This window comes from Sinocyclocheilus rhinocerous, unplaced genomic scaffold (assembly GCF_001515625.1).
Source record: "Sinocyclocheilus rhinocerous isolate Xijiao unplaced genomic scaffold, SAMN03320098_v1.1 scaffold3097, whole genome shotgun sequence".
Classification (NCBI taxonomy): Eukaryota; Metazoa; Chordata; class Actinopteri; order Cypriniformes; family Cyprinidae; genus Sinocyclocheilus; species Sinocyclocheilus rhinocerous.
In genome coordinates, this window is record NW_015645546.1 from 115,655 (window position 1) to 142,687 (window position 27,033).

A 27,033-nucleotide genomic window follows, 5' to 3' on the forward strand; every position below is an offset into this window, starting at 1 on the left:
ACACACACACACACACACACACACACACACACAGACAGACAGACACAGACAGAGAGAGACAGAGACAGAGAGGGGAGTGCAGGAATTTGGCAACATCTCCCCCTCAAACAAACTCCAGCACGTTTTATTTCTTAAAACTGCAAGTGTGGATTATTATAATCTGATTTTAAAAAGACACTCTGCCATACTAGCGCGTTAAGTCAACTAATCGTTAAAATAATAAAAAAATAAAAATAACTACCATACAAGATGCTTCAGGATATTTTATCAATGTTTAATAATGCATTTATGAATCATAAATCATATACGATCCACAAAAAAATATTTTTTGTGATGTTACTGGTGTTTTATCTAAATAAATACAGTTGATGTTTTTCTATAGGCTATTTATTAAGTAAACAGTTATTCATAACATTAATAATAATATTGATCAAATATATACTTTTATCTAAAAATATACAATTTACAATTTTATCAATGTTTAAAAATGAATTAACTATCAATAATATTATTTTGCCAAACTATATGATTGCATTTTGCATCTAAATATATCAAATTTATATTTTATCAATGTTTAATAATGTATTAACTATTAATAATAGCATAAGCCTATTAATATTGATAAAATATATTATTTTTTATTTTTTATCTGTAAATAGGTTTCTAATTACATTTTTTTAATGCAAATATTATATATATATATATACACACACACACACACATATATATATATATTGTAGTCAAGAACGCATTTCAAGTTGACAAGAACGCATTTTGGTATTAGGTTTTAGGACAATTTTGATGAAAGGTTTTGATTCACTTCAAATGTGTGTGTATATATATATATATATATATATATATATAATTATTTCATTTATATATTTAGCATTTATCTGCTTTCTGACTGCAACAAAGTAACATTTTTCAGGTTTTGCTCATTGCAAAAACATAATTAGTTCACTGAATGCAAATCTGTGATTAATTCAGGCTCATTAATCAGAGTTGAAAGGTTCATACCTTTATTAATATTAATGATCGATATTAAATGTGAAAGGGAGAGCTAGCTCATTAGCAAAGCCATAAATTAAAATCATCAGCAGAATAAGTTTAGGCAAATTAAGGAAGGCGTTGAAGCGATTATTTTCACTTTTGCATGTTGCGGCAACACAAGCTCTGTTTGCATTTCACCAAATGACTGATGAATAGAATCAGACATTACACAAGCATTGCACCTTAAACCTGCCCTGGCTTGAAGCAGCTCTGCACATGTGCACAAAACACACCCAAGGATTTCTGAGGATCATCTGTAATTTGCTCAATTGTTTTGAATAGACAGTCCAAGTATGCAAAAATCTAAGTTTTTGGGAATGCAATCATGTCTGCTACAAATCCTTTTATTCAAGTGTTAAGTGCCCACGTGAATCCATGCTTTCTCACATAAATCTATAACAAAAAGAGACAGTTCTTCTAATGAGTTTTAGGTGTCTGGGAAAAGGTCTTTTTAGGGAGACTTCACAGACGTGTTGAAATAACCAGTTCTGGTCGTTTACTGAGCTGTTTAACAGCAGCAGAAAACTACAAAGAAATGATGTTAAAGTGGGTGCTGCAGCAACATTAGGCTACTCGTTTAAAGTCAAAAATCAAAGTAGTCAAAATCCTGCTTAAGTGAAATTAAAAAGATAGGATTTCATTTAATTAACTGCAAAAGTCAGGGAATATTTCACTATAAAAAATAGAGTAGCCTACCGGAGTAAAAAAAAGAAAAAAAATGCATAATGTTAAACAATAAATGCATACTGTAAAACAATAAAAACCTTAAAAAGAAACTTGTGTATCTTTATTGACTAATACGTTATTTTATACAATCAGAAATAAGAGAAAGTTACTGTACAAAGTCGTACAGTACGTGTCTTCATGCTGCGCCTCCTGCTGGTTCACGATATAACGGTCCTCTAATAACAGTTCTCCTTGGTCGTCTTAGCTTATGAATATTAATTATTCCATGCGAACCATCCAATAGAGTTCGTCTATTGCTCTAATTAATATTCATGAGGCACCAGCGAACACCACTAGGCGGCGGTGTGATTCCTCACAGACTGTGAAGCGCTCGGAGATCATCAGGCGAAGAAGAAAATACAGAGAGCCACAACGTGAGAACCATGCCGAAATCCAAGAGGGACAAAAAAGGTAGTTATTTCATCTTTTAGTTTGTTTTATCACTTGAACTCTACACGATATACATTAAAATGACTCGAGCTGAAATAAAATCATGTTTGTTACTTGCTGCTCAGACTTAAGTTAAACTGCGTTGTTAAACTGTAATTCATTTTAGTGTAATTTATTAATGTTATTGGAGCAGCTGAGTCTGTTAGAATTTGTTAATGTTTCTTGTACTATCATTAATGTTGCTTTTAACAGTTTCTTTAACCAAAACAACCAAGAAGGGGTTGGAAGCCAAGCAAAATCTGATTGAAGAGGTTAGTATGACTTTTCACTGCTCTTTTGGGTGACACTACAAACATACCGTGGTATTCTTTGAAGTGCTTGGGAATGACAGCAGCACTGATATGAACAAAACTTGATGATCATGTTCTCCAGCATGATTTGAGATGCTTCCACTGAAGCTCAAGATGCTCTTTAGAACAAGAAAATCTCTTCTGTGTTTTTATTAGGGACCTTAAGAAGTACAGAATCTGATATAGGCCTATTTCCTCTTGATAAGATTGATTTGTTTTTGCTTATTTCCAGGCCTAAATTAAATATGTAATATCATCACAATAGTTTTGTGATCGATTAAAATATCTTTTTTCTTTTTCTCCCCCTTCTCAGCTGCGGAAATGTGCAGACATCTACAGATACGTGTTTGTGTTCTCAGTAGAAAACATGAGAAACAACAAACTAAAAGACATCAGGACGGCCTGGAAACACAGCCGGTATAAACACACAATCTCCACTGTTTTTAAGTGTTATTTTAGGATTTCGCAGAGTTTAAGGTTGAACTTGAGTGTTATGTTTCAGGTTCTTCTTCGGTAAGAACAAAGTCATGATGATCGCGCTGGGGAAAGGACCGACAGACGAATACAAAGATAATCTGCATAAAGTATGCCAGCGCGTGCCATCAAGTGTTTAATTGCTAATTGAACAACTACACTGATTTTCTTTGGCTAATAAAGTGCTTATGAAACTGTCAAGAGTGACTGATTCGATCTTCTGGTTTGTTTTGCAGGTGAGCAAGTTTCTCAGAGGTGAAGTAGGGGTTTTGTTCACAAACAAAACCAAAGACGAGGTTCAAGAGTAAGTATTCGTTTAATTGACATCAAGACACCAATTAATATGCTGTGATAACTTGTACATAAACCTATTTGTGATTAATTAAAAACTATATGGACTGATATACTGGCTAGTTTAATTGGAATTATTGGCATCATCGGTCAATAAGCTTTTATGCTTTGAGTTGCAGAAGTGTTAATCTACCAACATCCTTAATATGTCCAATTTTATCATTAAATTCTAATAAAAACCTAATAATTTCAGTTTTTCGTGAACTTTTGTCCACAGATATTTCAGTAGCTTTAAAGAGGTGGATTACGCTCGAGCGGGTAACGTAGCGACCATGGCCATGATGCTGGATGAGGGTCCGCTGGAGCAGTTTCCACACTCGATGGAGCCTCAGCTCAGACAGCTGGGCCTTCCTACAGCTCTGAAGAAAGGTAAACCATTAGTTAACATGATGACTATTACACAAACAAGTTGTGAAATGATGGTTCACCCAGTCAAAAAGGCTGAAAATTGACTCGCGTTTAGGCTAAGATGTAGATGAGTTTGTTTCTTGATCGGAACAGATTTGGAGAAATGTAGCATTGCATCACTTGCACACCAATTGGATCCTCTGCAGTGAATGGGTGCCGTCAGAATGAGAGTCCAAACAGCTGATAAAAACATCACAATAATCCACAAGCAGTCCACACAACTCTAGTCCATCAATTAGCATTTAGTGAAGCCAAAAGCTGCATGTTTATAAGAAACAAAGTTTTTAACTTCAAACCATTGCTTCCGGCTAAAATACTCTATCCATAATGTTGCTTTCTTTAGTGAAAAAGTTGTCTCGTCTGAATCAGGAGAAAAATATGCAAACACCAAGCACTGTTTACAAGCCAAAACAGTTGTAAACAAACATGTCAGTGGACTTTATGACTGGAGGAAGTGTTATTATGGATTATGGACAGGTATTTTGATCAGAAGAAACAGTTAAAATGTCTAAATCAGTGGTTCCCAAACCTGTCCTGGAGGACCCCCTGCTCTGCACATTTTGTATGTCTCCCTTATCAGACACACCCAATTTAGTTCTTGCAGTCTCTACTAACGAGCTGATGAGTGGAATCAGGTGTGTTAGATAATGGGAGACATACAAAAGATGCAGGGCAGGGGGGCCTCCAGGACAGGTTTGGGAACCACTGGTCTAAATGATGGATTTATTTCTTACAAACATGCTTTTCATTTTACAAAACATTAATCAATGGACTGGAGTGGTGTGGATTACTTGTGGATTATTGTGATGTTTTATCAGCTGTTTGGACTCTCATTCTGACGGCACCCATTCACTGCAGAGGATCTATTAGTGAGCAAGTGATGCAATGCTACATTTCTGCAAAACTGTTCTGATGAAGAAACAAACTCATCGACATCTTGGATGACCTGAGAGAGAGTAAATTTTCAGCAAAATTAAATTTTAATATAGCCAAAGCTGCATCTTCAATCAGAAGAGGATAAGTGTATTGTAAATTAGTTTGCACTAACTAAACTATTATCAATCCATCTACAGGTGTGGTGACACTGATAAAGGATTTTGAAGTGTGTAAAGAGGGAGACACACTCACACCTGAACAGGCTCGAATTCTGGTGAGTTTGTACCACTAATACACTGCAAAAACTCATAACATATGCAGTGTTGCTTTTAAAATTAATTAATTTGTAAAATATTTTACCTGGAAAAACATGACAAAAAAAGACTTGTTTAAACTTTTAAAACAACATGCTGCACTGTTTATGCACTAGCAGACATGCCGTCTCTTTATTTGGATTAAAATCCATTTAAGAAAAGTTAAAAAGGTCATAAACTAATTTTGATTTTAAAAGGGATTTATTCAGTTATTGTAAAACCATCATTTTTTGGACTTTCAATTCAGAAACTCTTTGGAACCGAAATGGTGGAATTCAAAATATCAATTAAGTGCATGTGGAATTCTGAATCCGGAGACTTTGAAAAGCTGACGGACGGTGACGGCAATGAGACCAAGAAAGAGGAAACGGATGAAGAGGGAGACGGAAGCGAATAAAACCTGGACACAGGCAATGGACTCTTTTTGTGAACATTCATTGTGTTGATCCAACGTAAAACCATGAAACGTTTTATTGAGTGTTCTTTCAGTGAGCTGCGCATTACTATCACAGTCATCTGCACACTGTTTAGTTTCTATTGTCTACAATTTTTTACAAAAATACAAAGTTTAGTATGACTGTACTGAATGGAGAGAAACGAACTGAGGCAAACAGGTGATCTCTTTTATTCTTATTGTTGTGAGTAATAAATTGTAAGTTATTTTAGCAAGTTTTTGGCAAGAAGACAACAAAACAGTTATTCATCAAAATGCCACTCACATTGATTTGTACTGCATTCTCATGTAAACATGGAGAAAAATCAAGTGTTGGTGAGCTCAGAGATGTTTCATTTTGTCATTGTGTTTATTAGGATGCTGAAGGCTGGTCCAACTCGATTGTAACTGTTCACTCATAAAATATGAACACAGAAAAAATAAAGTGATCTCTGTATTAGTTCTTATAAATCAGACTTCATATCGTTTTATTCTCTAACTGTCACGGGGCGTCTAGCGGAAGTAGATTGGACACTCGTGGGCCACTAAATCCCAGGTGTGTTTGAAAGCATCCACGACTTCCTGTTTGAGCGGACCTTCTGCGGCTGCTGTCAGGTTCTCATGCAGCTGCTCCATGCTGGACATCCCGATAATGACCCCGTCACCCAGATCACCCTGCAAACACACACGTCAAAACATTGAATCTGCCATTTTGTCCGACAAACAAACCAGAGAGGACAGTAGATTAACTTGGGTGGACTTGAACTTGAAAAATGGTGTGTATTGGCGTCTTTTCACAGTTGAAACAAGATACCCTTCTGATGTTTATTCATGTTTATTTCATGGTGTAACTAGTAAAGAGGAATCGATCCGTCACGACACATTAAAGAGCCACAAAACGGCATTTATTGTTTGAATTTCTGAAAAAATGACCAAATTTGAAAGCTGAGACTGTTTCATATGAAAACTAACCTGTATTTTTCACTGCGTGAGAACATGATGTGCGGCGTGAGTGCCATGGTTTGTCGGCCATAGCAACAGTAACAAAGGGCGGCGAGTCTTTGCGAAGGGTCAATTAAAAATAAATATTTGACAAAAATAAATACGATAATTTCTTAGCAAAAACTATACTAGTATATCAATGCCACTAAAATAACTGCTCTCACCCTCAGATGAGAGTGATGGTACATCCAGCGAATAGCAGCTGATGTCAGGGTGGGTTTCTCTGAGCCGTATGCTGCTTCCAGAGCCTTCTGAATGCCATCTATGCCTTGGAAATGACTCTCCTTCCAGTATCTGAAATGGAAAAACATGCAACACTGATCACATCTTAAAGGTGCTGTATGTAAGTTTTTGACTACTAATGCATAAAAATACCATATGTTTGCAGATATTTAAGAAACATGCTAAGTTAACATACTTGTTTATCTGGAAAAACAATGCTACAGTCAGTTATTCTCCTTTGAAAATGTGCGTTCCGGGCCGGAACGTCCAAGTAGATATAACTGCAGACCGGAGACCTCCAAAATGGGGCGTGAACTCCAAAAGTGGGCAGAACCTCCAAAATGGGGCGGGGTCTCCTCCCGCAAAGACTTTCACCATTGGCTCTGGCTTCAGCCAATTGTTATTGACTTACATTTCAAAATAAAACTTTATAAATTTAACATTGTTTATAGTTCATCTAAAATAAAATATGCTATATAAGTAAATATTCTCTTGGCCAGTGGTGTTCGGATTGGAGTTTGAACCTCTGCTTAATGATATAAACGGGAATCAGCACAGGGGAAAGACTTTAATCTCTATCGCTTTGTTTTAAGCATCGGGGGCGTCCCGGGGCTCGAAATTCGCAGGGTAGGAGGGGGTAGTGACGCTGGGTGTAACTAAAAAGGTGCCATTGTCCGGTGAGGTCCGGTTGGGGAGTTACGGAACAATCTCATATCGCATAATCTTATTAACTGTTTATCTCCTGAACTGCAACTTTCTTTACCACGCTATTCAGCGCCAATCCCGCCGTGCAGTCAATTTCACTGGTTAAGGTTAGGGTCAGGTGTGGGGTAGGTTTAGGGGTTAGCATTTTTTGTAGCATAGTGTAGGAAATCAACACTTTAATTGACACAACCAATAAAATCTTTAGAATCAGCTGTGGGGCAGAGTTTGCACTGAAGTGGATTGGGGGGAAAAATTGCGCATGCGTGTCATGTGCCTGTCTGTCAATGGGAGGAAGCCACGCCCTATTTTGGAGTTCCCGCCCCCATTTGGAGATCTCCGGGCTGCAGTTATACCCTTCTCGGAATGTCGGTCTCTGTTTTGGTTTGTGAAACCCGCTCACTGCCAGTTTACCCAATTGTATTTCGACACCCCGGGTTGACAGTTGGTGGAAAATACAACGTATTTCATTTCATTCATCGTCAAGTGCGCTCGTTCCTGTTGGTGTCGTCAATCTGGCAACCTGCGTTTGCGTCAAGTCTGAGGAGGAGGGGCCGGGTGAAAAAAACCTGCTCCAATATTTTGAATTTGGACTGCAATACCTAGTTCAACCACTCGGTGTCAATCCTACATACAGCACCTTTAATGCTCAACTAACTAGATCTAAACTCTGAGGTCACACAGGACTGAAAAAAAAAAAAACCGTCAGTGATGTGAATGTCATGCATGAATTATGAATTTAATGCACCTGTCTCTGTAAGTACCAGCCCAGCTGTTCCCGAAGAATCGGCCCACAGGCTGAGCACCGTCTTTATCTTCATAGTGATATTTTCCGGTCAGAAGCCCACCTGTGAGATGAGCGGAGAAAATTATTTTACTTGGGATCAGTGTATTTTTATTGTATTTTTTTTTTATCATTTACAATTAAGCAAAAGTTTTCAAATTATACAAAAAAAAGTGTGCAAAAACATAAAATGCTAGTTAAGAAATTAGCCCAAGAGAGCATTTCATTGCAGAATGAATGATTTTAGATGGCCAAATAAGTTTTCTTTAAAGAATTTAGTGTTATTTTATGTATTGTTTAATTATTATTTAATTATATTTTATTATTCAATTTTTGTATATTTTTATGTTTAAATTTTTATATATTTTTGTTTTTTATTATTATTGTTTATTTTATGTATTGTTTAATCATTTAATTATAATATACATATGTTTATGTTTACAGATTTTTTTTGTTTATTATTATTATTATTATTTGTTTATGTATTGTTTAATCATTATTTAATTATAGTATACATGTTTATATTTACAGATTTTGTTTGTTTATTATTATTTGTTTATTTTATTTAATGTATTATCCTAATTAAAATTTAGAGTAAATATTATTTTACAGCATGTTAGTTAACAAACAAACAAAAATGGAGAGGAAATAAAAAAATGACAAGCAATGCAAAATATACAGTACATAGTAGTTTAATTCTTGTTGACTTTAGGTCTGTTATTAATTAGGAACCAATTTATTATGTTTTGCAAATAGATTTAAGACAATAAGGAACGCATTACCTGCCAGGGGATTGTATGCATAGAAACGGATGCCAAAGTATCTCAAACATGGCAGCAGCTCAGTCTCCACCTGTCGTGTGGTTGCATTATACATGCCCTTCAGAGGAAAACATCAACACTGTTCAAAACTGGCCTATTCGTTCTTCAATAATACTTCATTGACAAATTTCAAAATAGTTATACACTAGACCTTGTATATAGACAATCCATCCATGCATCTATCCACTTACTTGATATACAGTAGGAAGCACCCAGTTATTGTGTTTGCAGATGCAGTAGATTTCTGCCACTTCCCATGATGCATAGTTTGATAAGCCCAGCTGTTTGAATTTGCCCTAAACACCAACAAACAGCTTGAGTTGCATAATTCTGACAGCTTTTGTTTTCTAAAAACATCTAGGTCAGACAGCCATAAACTATCAATAACTCACCGACTGTCAGGCATTTCTCAAAGTGCACGTCTGACGGACAAAGTCTAGACTGTAGTGTGTCATGGAAAGCTCTCGTGACGCACCTCTTTATGCAGCTGGTTGCAGGCCTGTAGTGTGTCCTGAATGGGGTTCTGGTGGTCCGGCGCGTGAAGGTAAAACAGCTCCACACATTGTGTGCGCAGTCGCTTCAGGGACGTTTCCAGCTGATTCCGGACACTTTCTGGTTTGAGTGTCTTTCCCTCCCAGGGGTTTGCTTTAGTCGCGATTCGAACTGATAAACACAAATGAAATGAAAGCACTGAACTTGATCACAAACACACTCCCCTTTTAGACCTTTATTGTTTCAACATACTAATATTTTGATTTCATTTTTTTATTTTCCCATTTTAAAGTTTTAGTATTTGTATCGTTTTTAAATGTCTATGAAGTTTTTATAGATTTTTATTTCAGTTTTAGTTTTGTTATTTTAGCACTTCAAGTTAAATGAAATGAAAATGAGAAATGTTGCCATTAGTATATTTCTATTGATTTTAATATTTCAATTTTTAAATTAGAATTAAAATTAAAAGAGTTTTAACTTTAGTTAATAAGAAATATGTAACAATCACAGACATGAGTGAAAATATCATTTCATGTATTATTATTATGTACCTCATTTTGCACTGTTTCTTGGTATTTTTAAATTCCCTCCAGCATATTTCTTCTTATTTGTTGCCACTTGATATATTATTTAATATGATTTGTCTCTGAATTAAAATAATAAGAATACATTTAAAAATATTAGAATTGTAATAAAAAAGTATAACATACTAAATATAAAATACTATACAATATTAATTAAAACAGAATTAAATACTGCTCCTACTAATCCTACTAATTATTTATCTTAATTATTATTTAATTATAATTTATAATTGCTTAGTATTTGAATGTATTGTTTTCATTTATAATAATAATAATAACAACAATTATTATTATTATTATAAATAAAAATAATAGAATACATACATTAACATACTAAAAATAAAATATAAAATAAACAAATATCAAATACTACACAATATTAATTAAACAGAATTAAATACTACTACTACTACTAATAATAATTATTATTATTATAAATAAAACAATACATTAAAATACTAAGCAATAATAAATAATAATTAAAATAAACAATATAATAAAATAAAAAAATGCATTTCTTAAAAAAAAGGAACTGGTCATCCAAGTATTTGATCAATTTTATGCACAGGCCTAATACACACTGCAGAAATACTACGATCATTATGGAAGTGTGCTACTGCTAATATATAAACTGCTTATTCTTTGAATTTACAACTCAACATGTCACGTGATCTTCCCACTCGTGTCTGTGGTGATCAGTCACTAGTTAGTAGGTGCGTTCGACTTCATGCAGCGCCGCGCAAACCGATCGGCGGCTGACTTTAAGCAGTGCATGTCGGTTAGAAATTTAGTCCTTCTTGAACCGGCGCCGACGCCACGTCACTGTCACGTGTGGCATCAAAGTACCGCGATAGCATTTCGAGAGCAGCCGGCTGACTCAGCTGGCGCAGCTTTTTCAGAGCATGTGTTTCTTCTATGTTTCATGAGTTCTATTAAACATTCTTGAAAAGAATTCCACACAATATTTTCCTGGAGTGACGCGTCCACATGTGCTCTAAATAGCAGCTGATGTTTTTATAGGTGTGTTTTAGTGTGTAAGCGCACTGGGCTCATGGCAGAGGTGTTGAACCCTGGTTGGCATTGACCTCTAGAGTCGGATCAGTGCTCTTAGGGAATGTTTTCCAGGTTCTGTTGTCCCAGAATCCCTGATCCCAGTGCTGCTTCAGCTGTGGCTCGGTGGTGACCCCTCGACAGGCCCGTCCTGCAAGAGGATAACTTGTGATGTCACATGCTGAAGGTTCTGGAATATGGGTAATGCATTGATGGTTTGCTGTTAATTCAAGCAGCATCCATATTAATAAAATATTTTAATTACAAATGAGTATGATGATAGTATTTCAAATATCATCAGCAGAACAAATTGAGTAAAATAATAAATTATGAGTTTTAGTTGGATGTTCATCTGACGTTTTTCTTAAATGTTATTTCTTGTTTTAGAGTGTTTAGAGAACATTGAAAACATTTCCACAATGTTTGCAAAATGAGAAAATTGAATGTTCTCTAAATGGTTGCATAACCAAGGAAAATGTTTTGAATGGAAATAATGTTTTTATAACTTAATGGAAACTTTAGCAAAATGTTTTTTTTAGTTATTATTATTATTATTACAAATTAGTTTGATGATCCAGTTTGAGTAAAAGTGAAAATGCTATGTTATTACATGTTAAATAATTCAAATAAAATCATTAATTAAAATAAAAATAGTGCTTAAATATTATAAACATGATATTATATTAAGTATTATAAATGATCTAATAAAATATTTATTATATAACAATTTTATTACAAACAGATCACTTTGGCTAACATTCTGGCAAAGTTATGCAGAAACCGTCTTCCAGTATCATTCATAAAACATTCATTCAAAGTTGTCTGGTCTTTAATAACGTTACAAAACGTAAGCACTTTGTTTATATATACATTGTTCATTTTTAAACGTTCTTTTTTTTTAGAACGTGCGGACAAACTTTTAATTATTTATGTTATTTATGCTTTAATTTTTTATTTGCAGGTTTAAATAATAAATAAACACTGATGTTTTTATATGCGCACTTAGACTTGAATATAATCCATCATGGCTCTATTACTGGTCCATTAGAAGGTGTGAACATTAAAACGTGAGTTCATTACAAAATGACCTTCATTTGACTCTGAAATCTGTCTAATAAAGTGTTTTCCTTTGAATTGGGCTCTTTGAAGTGATGCAGTAAATCAGGCTGAAGTAACGAGCTTTACGCTCATTTGTAAGTCATCTGAAGGAGGTCAGTCAGCTCTTCAGCTGCCTTTGCTTGTTTCTGTATGTGTCTCGTTCCTCTCAAAGGACATTCCCTTCACTGCTCCTACAGGAAGACAGTGTCCTGAGGGCATTTGGATCTCGGTTGGATCTGAGAGTCTTCTTCCTCCTGTCATCTGCTGCTGCGCTTTCAGTCCGCGCTCCGCGCGCGTTAATATGGACGCAGATTAGTTTGTTTTAACGCTTTAAGTGTGTTATTTAGGTGCAGGGCTCTTTCAGAACAGCGTGGGAGCATGGATATGTTATGTTACTCTTTAATCATTCTAATTCATGGAATTTATGCAGCATCCCGTTCTGGAAAAAACCTGATGCCGCACATGTGAGTAACTGTCTTTGGTTGATATTGCGCCCGCTTCAGAATATTATTATTATTAGGTACTAGTTAGCTTTCACAATAAATGAAGTATTTAATGAACGAAGTTACGTCTCATGTTCGTGCTCATATTTATTAGTTTCTACGTTATTTTAATTAAAGCAAACTAGAAATGTTTTTATTAATTTTGGAAACTGTCTTTGACGCGTATTTACGCGTATTTTTGGTGAACTTGTGAGACGCTGGTTGAGGGTCAATCGGAACGTTCTCAGAATACTTTGGCTAACGTTCTGGTAAGGTTCAGTAACTTTAATAGATCGTCCGTTCAAAGTTGTATAGTCTTTAATAGCTTTTAATATCAGAAACGTTAACTTGAACATCATTCATGGAACGTTTACATTTTTTAAAACGTTATTACTTCCTAGTTCTCAGAACTTTGGCTAACGTTCTGGAAAGGTTGTTTCAAAGTTATGAACAAACGTTCTTCCAGTAACGTTAATAGAACGTTTTGTTCAAAGTTATCCGGTCTTTAATAGTTTTCTTAAACCATTAGCACAAAAACATTAGCTATTCATACTGGACATTTTGAATGGTCAGAGTACATTCAGAAATAATGTTTTTAGAACTTATTTGTTAGAACATTTGTTAGCTGGGTTTTGGAAAGTTTGGAGATCATTCAAAAGTAATGTTCACATAATGTTTGCAAAATGATCAAATGGAACACGAATAAAAAATTTTTTTTTTTTTTTTTAAAAACTGGATGTTTTGAATGTCTGGAGAACATTCAGAAATAATATTTTGAGTGGTTAACAGAAATGAGTGATTAACAGTAATGACACAGACAAAGCACACTTTCAGGTCTCTGTAACACAATCTGCCAATAATCCCAGACATGAAACTAATCGCCTGGAGGTTCACTGTGAACTGCCTATGTTTGAGGATATAAAACATTTTTACAGAGTGACTAATATATCAGTCTGGGAACTTAAGCTGTGTAAATCGTCTATCTTGTCATCTGTAAGTGCTGAGATGATTCAGGTGATTTATTGGCATTTGCTTATTATATTAATGATCACTATTGCTCAATCTGACATGGAGCGTCTTAAGTAATTGACAGTCTTACAACTTGTTCCGCTGTCAAATTCATTCGAGTTTATTCAAATTACATGGAAGGACTGTTGAAAATTCCAGCTGACTAAATGATAAATGTTTATGATCCTCTATGTTTGGATTGGTGTGACCTAGTGGTCTAATATCTGGGCTTGTAACCAAAATGTTGTAGGTTCTTCTTCAAGACGTTTCACTTCAGCTTGCTCAATGAGAACTGAACCTGCAGGTTAACTGAAGTGTGTGTTTTATCTCCAGGCCAAATGTGTGTACTGAGCAGGAGGTGAAGCTTGTGGCCCAGATGCAGCCGTGCGTCCAGGCCTTCACGCGGATGGTTAAAGCCTGGAAACAGGGATGCCAGGGACAGTCGTGGTGCATGGGCTACGAGAGGAGGGGGGTCGGATATTCACGCATAGAAAACACTGACTGCACCATCATCTTTATGTAAAAATAAACTTAGTGTCTGATAAGTTAAAATCAACTGCTACTCTTACCATTTCTGTAGTATATAGCATGCATATTACGTGTAGTAAGCACACTTTCTACATAAATGTGATCTATTCAGAATGTTTGTAGAAAGAAACAGAAGCACCAAACACAATCTCTTTTTGATTGTACTGTCAAAAGTAAAGATATTTTAATGCAAACCTGTATTAAAAATGTAAAATAAGCATTTCTGATACATACTACAATGATGTAGGGATTTTATTGTTGCATACTGTTTGACGTATTTAAAAAAAATAGTGCACAGTATATGCATTTGTTCAAATCTTTATCCTTAAAGTCATGCGGCAACAATGTAGTGTAGTTTTGTTTGAAATGCTTATTGTTGCACACATTTTAACATATTTTTAAAAAACAGTATGCACTATATGCTGTGCGGTTTGCATTTGTTCGAATCCTTGTCCATAATGTCATGAGACAACAGTGAAGTGTAGTACTTTAGAAATGTTTATTGTTGCATAATCTTTCACATACTTTTTTTTTTGCCTTGTGCACTCCACACTTCCCTTCTGAAACATCAGAAAAGGCCATTTTCTTCTCATGCGTTACCTTTGTTCTCTAATCAGACTCTTTTAAGTGTAAGGTGTAGTTACGCTCTTGATGAAAGCAAGCAATTTGACAGGCATCTCCAGAGGGTCTCGGCAAGACAGAAGGCAAACGCCCTGTGCTCACGCTTTGACAACCCTCCCCTCACAACGGCTCTGTATACTTAGCATGTGAGAGACCCAGGCCCTGCAATTAGGTGCTATAAACAAAGGGCACAGGGTTACGACTCTGGAGCCGAGATGCAGGACTGTAAACTACAGGGAGCGGGAAACTCTGGATCTCACGTTCACAGAAAGCATCATTAAAGGGTGGATAAGAGAGAAGTGTCGCTGATTACAGGCTCATAAGTTTGTGTTTTCACACATCGGAGCTCATCCACAAACATTCGTCATGACCTGATCTCTCATTCACTGACTAACCACAAACACACACCGAACGGCCTTTTAATAGCTCACAGAGAGAAAAAGGGATAAACGCTAAAAGCGGCTGATGACAGACTTGCGTGTGTACTCATAAAGAAAGTTTACGGGTCTTAATCTTTACCTGTTGGCCAACTGGAAAAACAAATTAAAAACCATGCATATTTTCTTTCTTTCTTTCTTTCTTTCTTTCTTTCTTAACGATAGACTGGTTTCTTATATGATGCATGTAGTGTGTAACAAATAGTTTTGTGCTGTTCAATATGCATTTTTTTGGCTTCTTTTTTCTTCTTTTTTTTATTAAAAAGTAGTTTACTGAACAAATTGTTGCTCTGTCTTTAAATAAATTCTATTATAATACTTATAATTACAGTTTTCTTAGGGATAAAATCTACCTCAGCTAATGCTGCAAGCTATAGGGAGCCATATTGCTATAATATTAAAAGTTACAATTAACAGCCCAAACTATTAAATTCAATTGCCGTTTATTTTTTTTAGATATAATAATCAACATTTAAATAAAAAACTTGTATGCAAACATGTAAATTGCACATATGGCAGTTTTTACATTAATTATAACATTTCTATTCATTGTTGAAATAGAATCAATTAAACAGGGTCTGTCATAACTTGTTTTCATGACAGATTTATTTAAACATACAATAAATACTTAAGACATCACTAACAGGTTAAGTAAAATATAATGAATATATAGGCTATTATTTAGCTAAATCAGAGTTGCCAAGTCCATATGTTTTCCCGCAGAATTAGGATACTTTTACACTTTTGCCATGTGTTGTTTTTTAGGACGAGGGTTAAAGGGATAGTTCACCCAAAAATGAAAATTACCCCATGATTTACTTACCCCCAAGTCATCCTAGGTGATTTCCTTCTTTCAGATGAAAGTTATATTAAAAAATATCCTGGCTCTTCTAAGCTTTATAATAGCAGTGAATGGTGGTCCAGATTTTGAAGCAAAATAAAGTACGTCCATCCATCATAAAAAAGTGCTCCATGCACACGGCTCCAGTGGGTTAATAAAGACCTTCTGAAGTCAAGCAATGTGTTTGTGTAAGAAAAATATCCAGTGGGTCCAGTGGGTTAATAAAGGCCTTCTGAAGTCAAGCAATGTGTTTGTGTAAGAAAAATATTAAAAACTTCATAAATCGTATGCTCTGGCTTCCACTAACTGTTGTACGCACATTCACAAGCGAATGACAGAGGGGAAACCAAGGAAAAAACATAATTGGAGTAGTTTTGATTAGCAGTTAGTTTGGTTTTGTTTCGCAGACCTGGCAACCTTCAAATGCTCTTCTCTAGAGTTAATTTCTCTTACAAACAAACGAGCTGTGGACACTGATGACTTGCCTGAGATAAATGTAATGCTACATGACATTTTGTTTACAAGCTGTTTTACTGATATCTTTCCACAGTTGAAAGACTGATTGAGCTATTATATGAAACATGCGATGTACATTCATGTTTTTATTGTGTTATAACTAGTAGTAAAGAAGAAGGGATGATCGCTTTCACTCGCTGTTTAACCTGAGGTGCCTACAGCGATCTGTCACGCTACGTCAAAGAGTGTCAAAATGGCATGTATTGTTTGAATTTCCTTAAAAAATGGATAGGATTTGAAAGATGAGACTTATTCTTATCGAAAGCAGCAATATATAAAACTGGAAGTTTCAGATTAAGTTCTGCACATACAGTGGTTAAAACAATATATATATAATGTATGTATTCATTGTACCATACAGTCTGACAGAAGGTCATTTTTGCAGTTAGAGAGTGAGTGTGTAGGACAATATTAAGAACATAGAAAGATTTCTTCCTTTTTTCCTCACAGAACGGCTTACTATACTGCATACAGACAGGTGTATCGACAGGAGCACCAGACGGTTTACAAGTGCTGCCCAGGATGGTCACAGCTCAACGGGGAGGCCGGATGCCTATATCGTAAGTCTTCTTAAAATGCCACGCTATATAAAATCACAGTATTTACTGAAAAAGTGCACAAATGCCCTTGTGTTAAGCATGTACCTATGAGCGTCAATGACAGAAATCTGTATTTATGATCATTTTGAGGCCGTTTTTTGGACAGTGAATGCCTGATTATGCAGCTATAGAGGAGGTACAGATGGAGTTAGTGATTAAAGGGGTCATATGATGCTACATGCACTTTTACAAGTTGTTTGAACTGAAATGTGTGTTGGCAGTGTGTGTACACAACCACTCTAAAATGATAAAAATCCACCCATTGTTTTTTTTTAATCACTTGTGGAAAATGGGCATCCTATGACCCCTTTAAGAGTTTCATGCTCCAGGTAATTCTTTTTACTGTGGTGTAAATGTGTCCAGATTATAGATTAGAGAGTGTTTCAACTCTAACATGAAGGTTCATGTATTTTTTTTTTTTTGCATGTTTGCGACTGTTAAACCATGAACTAGTCACACATTCCATTCCATCCCACCTGTCCACTGTGGAATTAGGAAATTAGTGTCAAGATTTGCTGTAATCCTCTTGCTTGTGGATTCTGTATTGCTTTATGGGTTTGACTAGAGTCAGTGCTTTATGGTGATTTAGCAGGCTGCAGACTGGAGAAAAATTTGCACAGATTAGTTGCACCACTTGTAGTGTGGACTGGTGTGGTTGCTTACTATTCAAACTCTCTGAAATGTGCTGTTCTTTTGAAATTTCTATTCATCAAAGAATCCTGAAAAAAAAGAATATAATTAAACTAAAATATTTAGCAGCACAACTGTTTTCAATATTGAAAATAATAAGAAATGTTGATTGAGCAGCAAATCAGCATATTGGAATGATTTTTGAAGGATCACTGAAGACTGGAGTAATGATGCTGAAAATTCAGCTTTGCATCAGGAATAAATGACATTTTAAAATATATTCAAATAAAAAAAACAGTTATTTTAAATTATAATAATATTTCACTGTTTAACTGTATTTTTGCTGAAATAAATACAGCCTTGGTGAGCATTAGAGACTTCTTTCAAAAACATGAAAAAATCATTCAAAATTTTGAGCACTGGTGTAATACGTCTATGGGATTTTTGCTCGTTTTATTGTATGCCAGGTAAAAATAAGTCTGTTTTGTACTGTAATAGCACACCTCTCATAAAGCTGCAGATCTGAAGCATCATCATGTAGTACATGGGATGAATTACACACCACATTTGAATACTTAGGGTTTGTGGTTTAGTTTAAATGATTCTAATTGTCATGCTTGCCTTAGCAACAAAGCCCTGATCTCACTTTGTCTGAATTTGTTTTACTTTCTAAAGCCAAAAGGCCCGGTTTGTAATTGGATTTCAGCAGCTCATCCCGTCTGCTGTCTGGTCTGGGTGGGGTCTTGTCATTGTCATTGTTCTGGTAACAAGAGAGCTCCTCTGGTTTGTCTTTTCGGAGGAGTTTTGCTGTGTCTAAATGGACCAGTTGGGAATCCTTTGATAGGATTTTATAGGACTGTCATAGTCTGCATACTTCCACAAGCACCCCTGACGAAGAGTAGCCTAGCTATGGACCCTTATTAGGCCATGATATACTCACAGCGAGTAAAAAGGAGTTTAACATACCTGAACAGTGATATACCAAGGTGCTCTGTCCAGTGGCGTTTTAAGTTGAGTAAGAAGTTTAAAAGGAGCAGTTCACCCAAAAATGGAAATTTGCTGTTAATTTACTCACCCTCAGGCCATCCAAGATCTAGGTGACTAAAAAGACAATTTTTAGCTGAAACCATGGTCCTTGGTGATTCATTAAATGCAGGTCAGTTTGCCTGTTTTGAGAATTAAAAAAACCTTTTGTATCATCTAAAACAGTTTGTGGCTCGATCAGCACAGATCTACAAGTTACTCAAAACACACTTTTGGACGCCTGACAGTCACTCCGACTCGAAATGAGTCAAAATACCAGCGTATATGATCCTATGACGCCAACAGTCCCCCGACAGTCACTGAACTGAGGAAACAGTTCGACTCTGACCAAAGACGATGAGCGGGTGAGGCGGTGAACTGAGCACTTGAACGAAGGCCATGTTTTTATAGTTTCTCATTGCTTATGTAAAAAGTTGAGCTGATGAAGACTAGTTAATTCAATTTATATGCTTTAGACATGCTTCATTATTGGGTGCTTTAGTAATATAATTGCGTATACATTACGTCATAACATGATAATGTAAAATAACTAGTGAATTAAACCAGTTCATTGAAAAGAATTCAGAAAATAATTGGACTTCCCTAATTGCCTGAGGCTCTGTAAATAACGTTCAGTTTCATGCACAGACTGATCATTTTGCTTCATAAGACTTCATTATATCGTCAGAAGCCACGGGTATTCGTTTTGTGTTCGTTGATATGCCTTTTTGATTCTCAAAAATGGGCAGCTGTTGACTTGCATTTTATGAATCATCAATGACTACGGTTTCAGACAATAATCTTCTTTACTGTTCTGCTGAAGAAAAAAAAACCCACTGACATCCTGAATGGCCTGAGGTTGAGTAAATTAACAGCAAATTTTCATTTTGGGTGAACTGTCCCTTTAATTCCAAAAGTTTCAATAAATGAATGTTCTGCCCTACATGGCATATTTTTAGTGTTTTTTTCACTTGATGATCCTCGTGTTCATTGTCAAATCAAGCCTGGCGTCTATCCTGACTAAGACTGAGTCTGTTGTTCTCTTTTGGATGAAGGGACTCTATGGTCCCAGAAGTGGTTTTGAGACTCCAGGTCACATTCGGTCAAAACAGTTCCTTGTACCCAAAGCCCCCTAAACTAAATCCTTCTCTTAATCAAGTTAACATCCACAGTTCGTTTTTATCCCGGACTCGTGGCGGCTCTAGTGGTCTCATGCCAGAATGACTGACAGTTGCATAACAGTTTATCCTGCAAGTTGTGATTTTCTCTGGAGTCTTATTACTAGAGCCAACACAAACCTCAAAGACCCCTTTGTCTCTCAGAGAAGGTGAAACTGCTCATTATACCTGCAAAATGTAGGCCTCGTCCCCCGATCCAGCTTTGGTTTGTTTTTAAACACGCTCAGCATGCATTCCTGTACACCGCTTAACATCTTTTCCTCTTCTGCGTCAGTATCTGTTGCCTTTAAACCGCGCTCGGCTTTTATCTCTGCAACTTGAGACCTGGAAGCACTTTAAGAAATGGGACAAACTAATCACTTCTTTTTCTGAGCCACTGAACATGGACAAAACACGGGTTGATGCTCACACCAGAAATCCCCCGTCTGACTGGCACACGTACAGAACGTCTGTCTTCACAACCTTTTCGTTCAGCGTGATTCACTGGCCAGCTGGGATGGACAATCAAGAGGCTGTTGGATTTGCAGCGGCAGTAAAGTGTGTGGCAGAAAAGGCAGTTTGGATCTTGTTAAGGAGTCGAAAGGTCGTCTCTGAGGTATTGCCGTCATTTAGTGATCTGCTTGATAAAAGGAAGCGTGCAGTGATGGCTTTTCTTTGCTTTGCCCCCTAAATGCTAATTAGTTTTAATGTAGCGGTTCTCAACCTTTTTGTCTCTGAGGACCTCCATCATCCTTGACAATATTTGAAGGCCTCAAACTAGGAGCTGCAATTTTAATTCAATATTTATATAGAATTATTAATGATTAAAATAATAACATTCCATAATTCCAGAAGTTTCAATAACTGAATGTTTAGAGAATTTAGAGAAATTACTGTAGGAGTGGCGAATTAAATATTTATAATATTGTTATGGGTTATATTTATGATAATATTGAATTTAATTATTTAAATAATTAATAAAAAATAATAATAAACAATTCAAATAATTAAATTTTGCAATGCCAGAAGTTTCAATAACTGAATGTTCTTCAGGGTTTAATTTTTTATTTTTTTTATTACCAAATGAATTTACAGAAAATAGGAGTGGCAATTTAATTTGTTTAATTAAATATTTATTTAAATATTATAAATTATATTTATAACAATATACAATATTAAAATAATTAAATAGAGTAAGTACAATAATAATAAATATAATACTTAAAATGAATTTAGCAATTTACACATTTCATTACCAGTGAATTTAAAACTTAGTCGTTCGTGATAACTTGTATTTATTTATTTATTTGTTTGTTTATTTATATTTTATATTCACAAATAGCATTTTCTACCTAAAATATTTTAGCACTTGACTAAATTACAAAAAAGTTTATTAAGTGTAGATTTTTTATTTTATTTTTTTTTTGCGGTTGCCAGGTCTAGAAATCACACTTTTGAAATTCCCTCATATATCCAGGTTTTCCAATGTGACTAAAACATGTAATTCTAAAGAACAAAACAAAATAAAACTAAGAAACTAATACAAAATAAGAACAAGAATAAGACATCAGTTTACATCTTGTTTTTATTTTCTGTTTTAGCTTGTTTTAAAGCATGTTTAGTGTTATCTAAAATCTTTTAAGCCATCTTGCCCCCCAGTGGGTCTAAAGAACACTTCTTCTCATGAGCTTCCTCTGATGAGAGTACTGTATCTCAAATCTTTGGCCTTAGGACCCTGATTTAACATTTTGGCAACCCAGCACAGCGTCAAAATTGTTTATTGTGCAAAAGCAAATAAAATGTCTTTAGAATCAAACACTGAAATGTGTTAATATGACCATGATTAACAAAAATGATTAACATGACATTGGCTGAGTAGGAAAATGACCAATTTAGCAAACTGTAAACAGCAGCAAATGCCTGATTTTCAGTATTTATAGTTTGAGTGTCTGGTTTCGAAATGTCAATTGAATTTTGATGGTTTCATGCTCTTGGGAAGCGATAATTCACTCCATAAAACAAATTGTGGTCAGCATTCAAACTGTATTGTTTATTCTTGTTACAAGTGAGCATTTATTTAAAATAGTCTGCATACTTTTGTTCTTCTTTCTCAAGGATGAGTGCTTGTCACACAATCTGTCAATGTCGGCATCTGTTTCATCCGGCTAACTTCTACCAAGTGATGATGAATTTGTGGCAAAATACTGTAGTTTTTGATTGGACTCATTACCTTTGATATCAACAACAAAACAGATATTATTTTGACTTTTAAAAATTAAAGGATTAATTCATTCAAACATGAAAACCTGTTGAAAATTTACTGATCCTCAGACCATCCAAGATGTAGATCAATTTGTTTCTTCATCAATGTAGCATTACATGACTTGCTCAGCAATGGATCCTCTGCAGTGGATGGGTGCCGTCAGAATGAGAGTCCAAACAGCTGATAAAAACATCACAATAATCCACACCACTCCAGTCCATCAATTAACATCTTGTGAAGTGAAAAGCTATGTGTTTGTAAGAAACAAATCCATCATTAATATGTTTTAACTTTAAACTGTCACTTCTGGACAAAGTATCCTTAATCCATAGTCCATAATCGATAATAACACTTCCTCCAGTGACAAAATCTGTTTAGAACTGTTTTTGCTTTTTAATGGTGCTTGATCTGTGCATATTTCTCACCTGATTCAGACAAGATGATCTTTTCACTGGAGAAAGCAAAATTACAGATGCGTAATATGCGTCCTCTATATTATTTTAACCAGAAGCAACGGTTTGAAATGAACAACTAATGATTATTTTGCTTCTCAGCTTTTCACTTCACAAGACTGATGGACTGGAGTGGTGAGGATTACTTGTGGATTATTGTGATGTTTTTATCAGCTGTTTGGACTCTCAATCTGACGGCACCCATTCACTGCAGAGGATCCACTGGTGAACAAGTGATGGAATGTTACACTTCTCCAAATCTGTTCCCATGAAGAAACAAATTCATCTACATCTTTGATGGCGTGAGGGAGAGTAAATCTTCAGCAAATTTCATTTTTGGGTGAACTATTCCTTTAAAAAGTAGACTTATGATTAGTTGAATTTTATTATTAACATTGTTTTTTTCCCTGCAAGCCACTAGATTTCTTTCTTTTGTCTTGTGCTTTCTTCTTGAGATTTATGTCACTTTGCAGAACTGGAACTCATAAAATAACACACATCAAGGCGCTTCAGGAAAATTGCTTTGGTTTAATTTGGTAAGGCTTGTGAGTGGGATGACAAACAAATTCTGTTTCTCATTCTGGTCTAAATGTCTGCAAAAGTTAATCTTGAAGCTAATTACATTCGGGGTCTTTTGGGGTACGCTACGGACACGCTGAAACCCTGTTTATTTCTTTGTTTCTCAAGTATACCATTTGACTTAATGACTCTGGGTTGTTTTAGAAGTGCCCTCGGTGCTTGAAGCGGGCTTTAGTGAGACTTCCTTCCCTTTTAAGAAAATGTGCACTTGAAAATACTCATCTTTTCTTTAAGGAGCAAAAGTCAGAATTTGAAGTTGGGAGCAGAAAGTGGCAAGTTATTTTGACTGATGCTGACAAAGTGATTTAAAACAGAACTGACCACCAATAGAGGCAATAATGAGTGAATGGAAGCAAGTCTTTGTTGCCGGAGACGGAAATGTCCTGAACGAGGACCAGGAATGTGCCTAACTACTGTCCTGGGTGGTCTGTCCACATGACCAACAATGCCTGTTGTTATAAAGACAGTAATTGTCCATCCATTCTTTCGGGTCTGCTAATGTTTAGAATGGGAATGTGTCCTTGAATTGGTACAATTGGTCATCTAAGGTGAGTGAAGCTCAGCTAATCGCTCACAACAATCCTCGTGGATTTGATTTAATAGACTTGAGTTGAAGGTATTTCAGGGTTTATGAAGATTCATATCATGTTTTGTCTCGATTATCGTGAGTTCCAGCACATCTTATGTAATAATGTATTATGTAATAATATGGGTATTGCCAAAGGTTTATTCATATTCAGATATTTCAAAAGGAAATGCTAATGCTCCAGAATGTTTTGATCCTGACTTGTGTAGCTTACTTTGGTTTCTGTTAAACCTTTTTTCATATATTTAGATTGCAATCTTTCAGGTTTTGAAATGCATGATATTTTTGCGTATATATTATATGATGACAAAGACTTTGAGTGACTGGTCAACTGGTCTTAAAAGTGCAATATGATGGTTTTTGCTTTTTGAAAATATTATTCATGTTTTGACATAACTTTCATATTATGACAACATTCACATATCAAAACATGTTACAGTGGTGGTGTAATTTCACATGCTAACATTCAGTGTTATTTTAGTATTATTTATATACTTTTATATTTGTTTGTATTTATTATACAATATGTTAAATATTTTAGTAAATATTTGTTATTTAATATTAAATATTTTAGTAAATGTTAAATAATTTAAATGAGCTTTTATTTTTATATTTTCAATTTCAATTTAATTGTAGTTTTGTCTTTTTTTTTTTTTTAATTTGACATTTCTATATAGTTTTATTTATTTTTTAACATAACATACTGTATATACATACAGTATATAATATAAAACTTATTTCAGTTAGCTGCCAAGTTTTATTTTATTTAATTTTATCTTGTTCTGTTTTATTTCAGTTATTTACAATTATTTTTAATAGTTTTAGTTAACATTAACAGCAGTAATGTATTTGTGTTGGTGATGTGGATTTGAAACTGTCTCTGATAGTTAATCTAAGATATTCATACAACTCTATTGTTATACTCTCTGTTTATTGCAAGAGTTTGTCAGTTTTCAGGAGTGAGCAAGAGTGTTTTGTCTTCAGGTGTTAACAGGCTAATAGTACAACAGAAACCGCTGCTGAGGTCTCATGTCAGCTTCCAGGTGTAAAGGCGTGTGATCAGCATCTCTTTGTGTCTGTGTGTCTCTGACAGCTGTGTGCAGTTACGGCGTGTGCTTTAATGGAGGTCAGTGCAGAGAAGGTTCTGCTCAACTCTGCCACTGTCCGGCCGGATTCAGCGGTCCGAGTTGCCAGTACGGTAAGCCAATTTCCAATGGTTAAACACTCCAGCCACGTTATACATTCACTTTATATTTCTTCACATTTATTTATTTATTTATTTATTTATTGCATAATATTTTATACAACATCTTTCATGTATTATTATTAATAATATAATTATTTATTATTAGTATTCTTGTTAATTATTATACTACTAATAATAATTATTATTGTTAATATGGCAACAGGCTACTATTTATTTTTATTTAATGCACCAGGTTTACATTTCACTTCAAGTTGCATTCTGTATATATTCAATAAAGAAGTCTGTATTCTGTATAAAAAAAAAACTTGAATCTTAAAATCCAGTAGCTTTTGTGAGTGCACTCTTTAAATTAACAGTGTAGTTATATTGTTTTTGCAGCATTTCCTTTAAAAAAAAAAAGCAAGTTTCCCCCCTACAGAGCGTTTTCTCGGGCTGTTTGAGTCTCTAATGTATTGAAAGCCAAGAATTTTATCTGTAACGGCAGTCACAGCCAGTGAGAGAGGATGCTAATAACGGAGGATGTTGTTTTTTGGTGATAATCTACACACGACAGGAAATTCTTCACAAATCTCGCCCTACATTTCTAGTTACTGTAGTCTCCTCTTTGTCTAGTAGAGTGATAACAGACACTGGTTCCCTTTCAGTCGGTCACTCTCGGAGGGTTACATACGTAACCGAGACGTTTTGCACTGGGATCATGGGTAATCCAAGGGCCGCTTGTGTATCAAAGTGCTGCAGACAGATTCAATTAATTACGCAGCTTTCAGCAACATTATGAGCATCTAAGTTGTCGCTTGCGTATTTGCTTCTAGAGACCCTGGATGCAACTGATGTAGTTTGAAGTGGCGTGACCTGATGGCTTTCGTCTGTTTTCTGCTTCATTTTTTCAACAAGTCTGTTTGCCTCAACCAGCGGTATCTTGAAGACAAAGTCAAATGTGCACAGCTGGTAACCATTGGTCATTTATTCTGGGCAGTTTCTTATGTGTGTGTCGTTAGGAGTGATGCTGATTGATTTGGTCGGCATGCACAAACACATACGAAAACACTAAAAGCCACAATCTATTACAGCAAAGCATAATGGAGACTGCGGCCTAGTTTACCCCATGCATCTTCTTTAATGCCAGACTGACACTGAAAAAAGAGACAATCAGGAAGAAAATATGAGTGAATCTCACGAATCCTGTTAAGCATGTCCTGATCATATTTCACCACGAAATCGAGAGAAAAAAAATAGATTTGCTTGAAGAAAATAAAGGCTGAAGTAAGCTCCTCCTCGTGATAGTTGTGTGGTGGATATTCATTCGTTCATTCATTCTTTCATTCTTTCTTGCTGTTGACGAATTAGTATTAATAATAATAATGCATTAAAAATGGTATTGTATAAAAAATTATACAACACTAATATTTTATACAATGTCATACATTATTTTTATTTCTTACTTTCATGCATATTATTTTTTTGTTTTGTTGTTTTTTTGTTGTATTAATACTAAATGCATGAAAGAAATGTTATTGTATAAAATTATATTATAACACTATATTGTTTAATAATTTTATACAACATTTTTCATGCATTATTATTATTACTATTATTATACTTGCATATTTATTTATTCTTGCTGTTGTCATATTAATAATAATAATGAATGAAAGCTCTTATTGTATAAAATGATACAACTATATATTCTATAATAATTCATGCAATGTCTTTTATTATTATTATTATTGTTGTTGTTGTTGTTATTTTTTAGATTATATTTCATGCACGCATATTTATTTTTAGTTATTCTTGCTGTCGTTGTATTGATATTAATAATAATGCATGATATGTTATACAACACTGTTGTATAATATTTGCATGTAGTATCTTTCATGCATTATTATTATTATATTTCTTTGCTTTCGTGCATATTTATCATTGATTGATTCTTGCTGTTGGTGTAATAATAATAATGCATGAAAGTTATGTTAATGT

At 34.9% G+C, this 27,033-nt stretch overlaps 3 protein-coding genes across 3 annotated transcripts in view; 2 read left to right on the plus strand and 1 right to left on the minus strand.

Annotated features, from left to right (window-relative positions):
- Positions 1-2,110: 2,110 nt before the first annotated feature.
- LOC107706552 (mRNA turnover protein 4 homolog) lies at positions 2,111-5,819 on the plus strand. The gene is made up of 8 exons (XM_016510299.1): positions 2,111-2,187; positions 2,419-2,477; positions 2,830-2,933; positions 3,019-3,100; positions 3,227-3,294; positions 3,559-3,710; positions 4,823-4,899; positions 5,187-5,819. Exons 1-8 carry the CDS (start codon positions 2,160-2,162, stop codon positions 5,334-5,336), a joined length of 720 nt encoding a protein of 239 aa, XP_016365785.1. The 5' UTR covers positions 2,111-2,159; the 3' UTR covers positions 5,337-5,819.
- On the minus strand, positions 5,393-12,346 carry LOC107706545 (aflatoxin B1 aldehyde reductase member 4-like). The gene is made up of 8 exons (XM_016510292.1): positions 12,268-12,346; positions 11,049-11,180; positions 9,379-9,566; positions 9,095-9,199; positions 8,865-8,961; positions 8,047-8,146; positions 6,539-6,668; positions 5,393-6,047 (listed from the first exon to the last, which is right to left on the minus strand). The coding sequence occupies exons 1-8, from the start codon at positions 12,344-12,346 to the stop codon at positions 5,886-5,888; spliced, it is 993 nt and encodes a 330-aa protein (XP_016365778.1). The 3' UTR covers positions 5,393-5,885.
- Positions 12,347-13,858: 1,512 nt separating this feature from the next.
- Positions 13,859-27,033, plus strand: part of LOC107706546 (multiple epidermal growth factor-like domains protein 6) — a 74,538-nt gene continuing 61,363 nt past the window's right edge. Inside the window, 4 exon segments of the mRNA XM_016510293.1 lie at positions 13,859-13,863; positions 13,951-14,085; positions 17,011-17,120; positions 24,943-25,047. Of these exon segments, the coding sequence (XP_016365779.1) occupies positions 13,859-13,863; positions 13,951-14,085; positions 17,011-17,120; positions 24,943-25,047 (355 nt within the window).

What these genes read in the sequence shown, in the direction of transcription:
- LOC107706552 (XM_016510299.1), top strand. Translation starts at nt 2,160, where the DNA reads ATGCCGAAATCCAAGAGGGACAAAAAAG. An exon ending in AGCAAAATCTGATTGAAGAG is followed by an intron (nt 2,478 to 2,829) that starts GTTAGTATGACT and finishes CCCCCTTCTCAG; the next exon opens with CTGCGGAAATGTGCAGACAT. An exon ending in ACGGCCTGGAAACACAGCCG is followed by an intron (nt 2,934 to 3,018) that starts GTATAAACACAC and finishes GTTATGTTTCAG; the next exon opens with GTTCTTCTTCGGTAAGAACA.
- LOC107706545 (XM_016510292.1), bottom strand. Translation starts at nt 12,346, where the DNA reads ATGCCCTCAGGACACTGTCTTCCTGTAGGAGCAGTGAAGGGAATGTCC. An exon ending in GCAACCAGCTGCATAAAGAG is followed by an intron (nt 9,200 to 9,378) that starts GTGCGTCACGAG and finishes GTTGGTGTTTAG; the next exon opens with GGCAAATTCAAACAGCTGGG. An exon ending in TGCATACAATCCCCTGGCAG is followed by an intron (nt 8,147 to 8,864) that starts GTAATGCGTTCC and finishes CTCATCTCACAG; the next exon opens with GTGGGCTTCTGACCGGAAAA.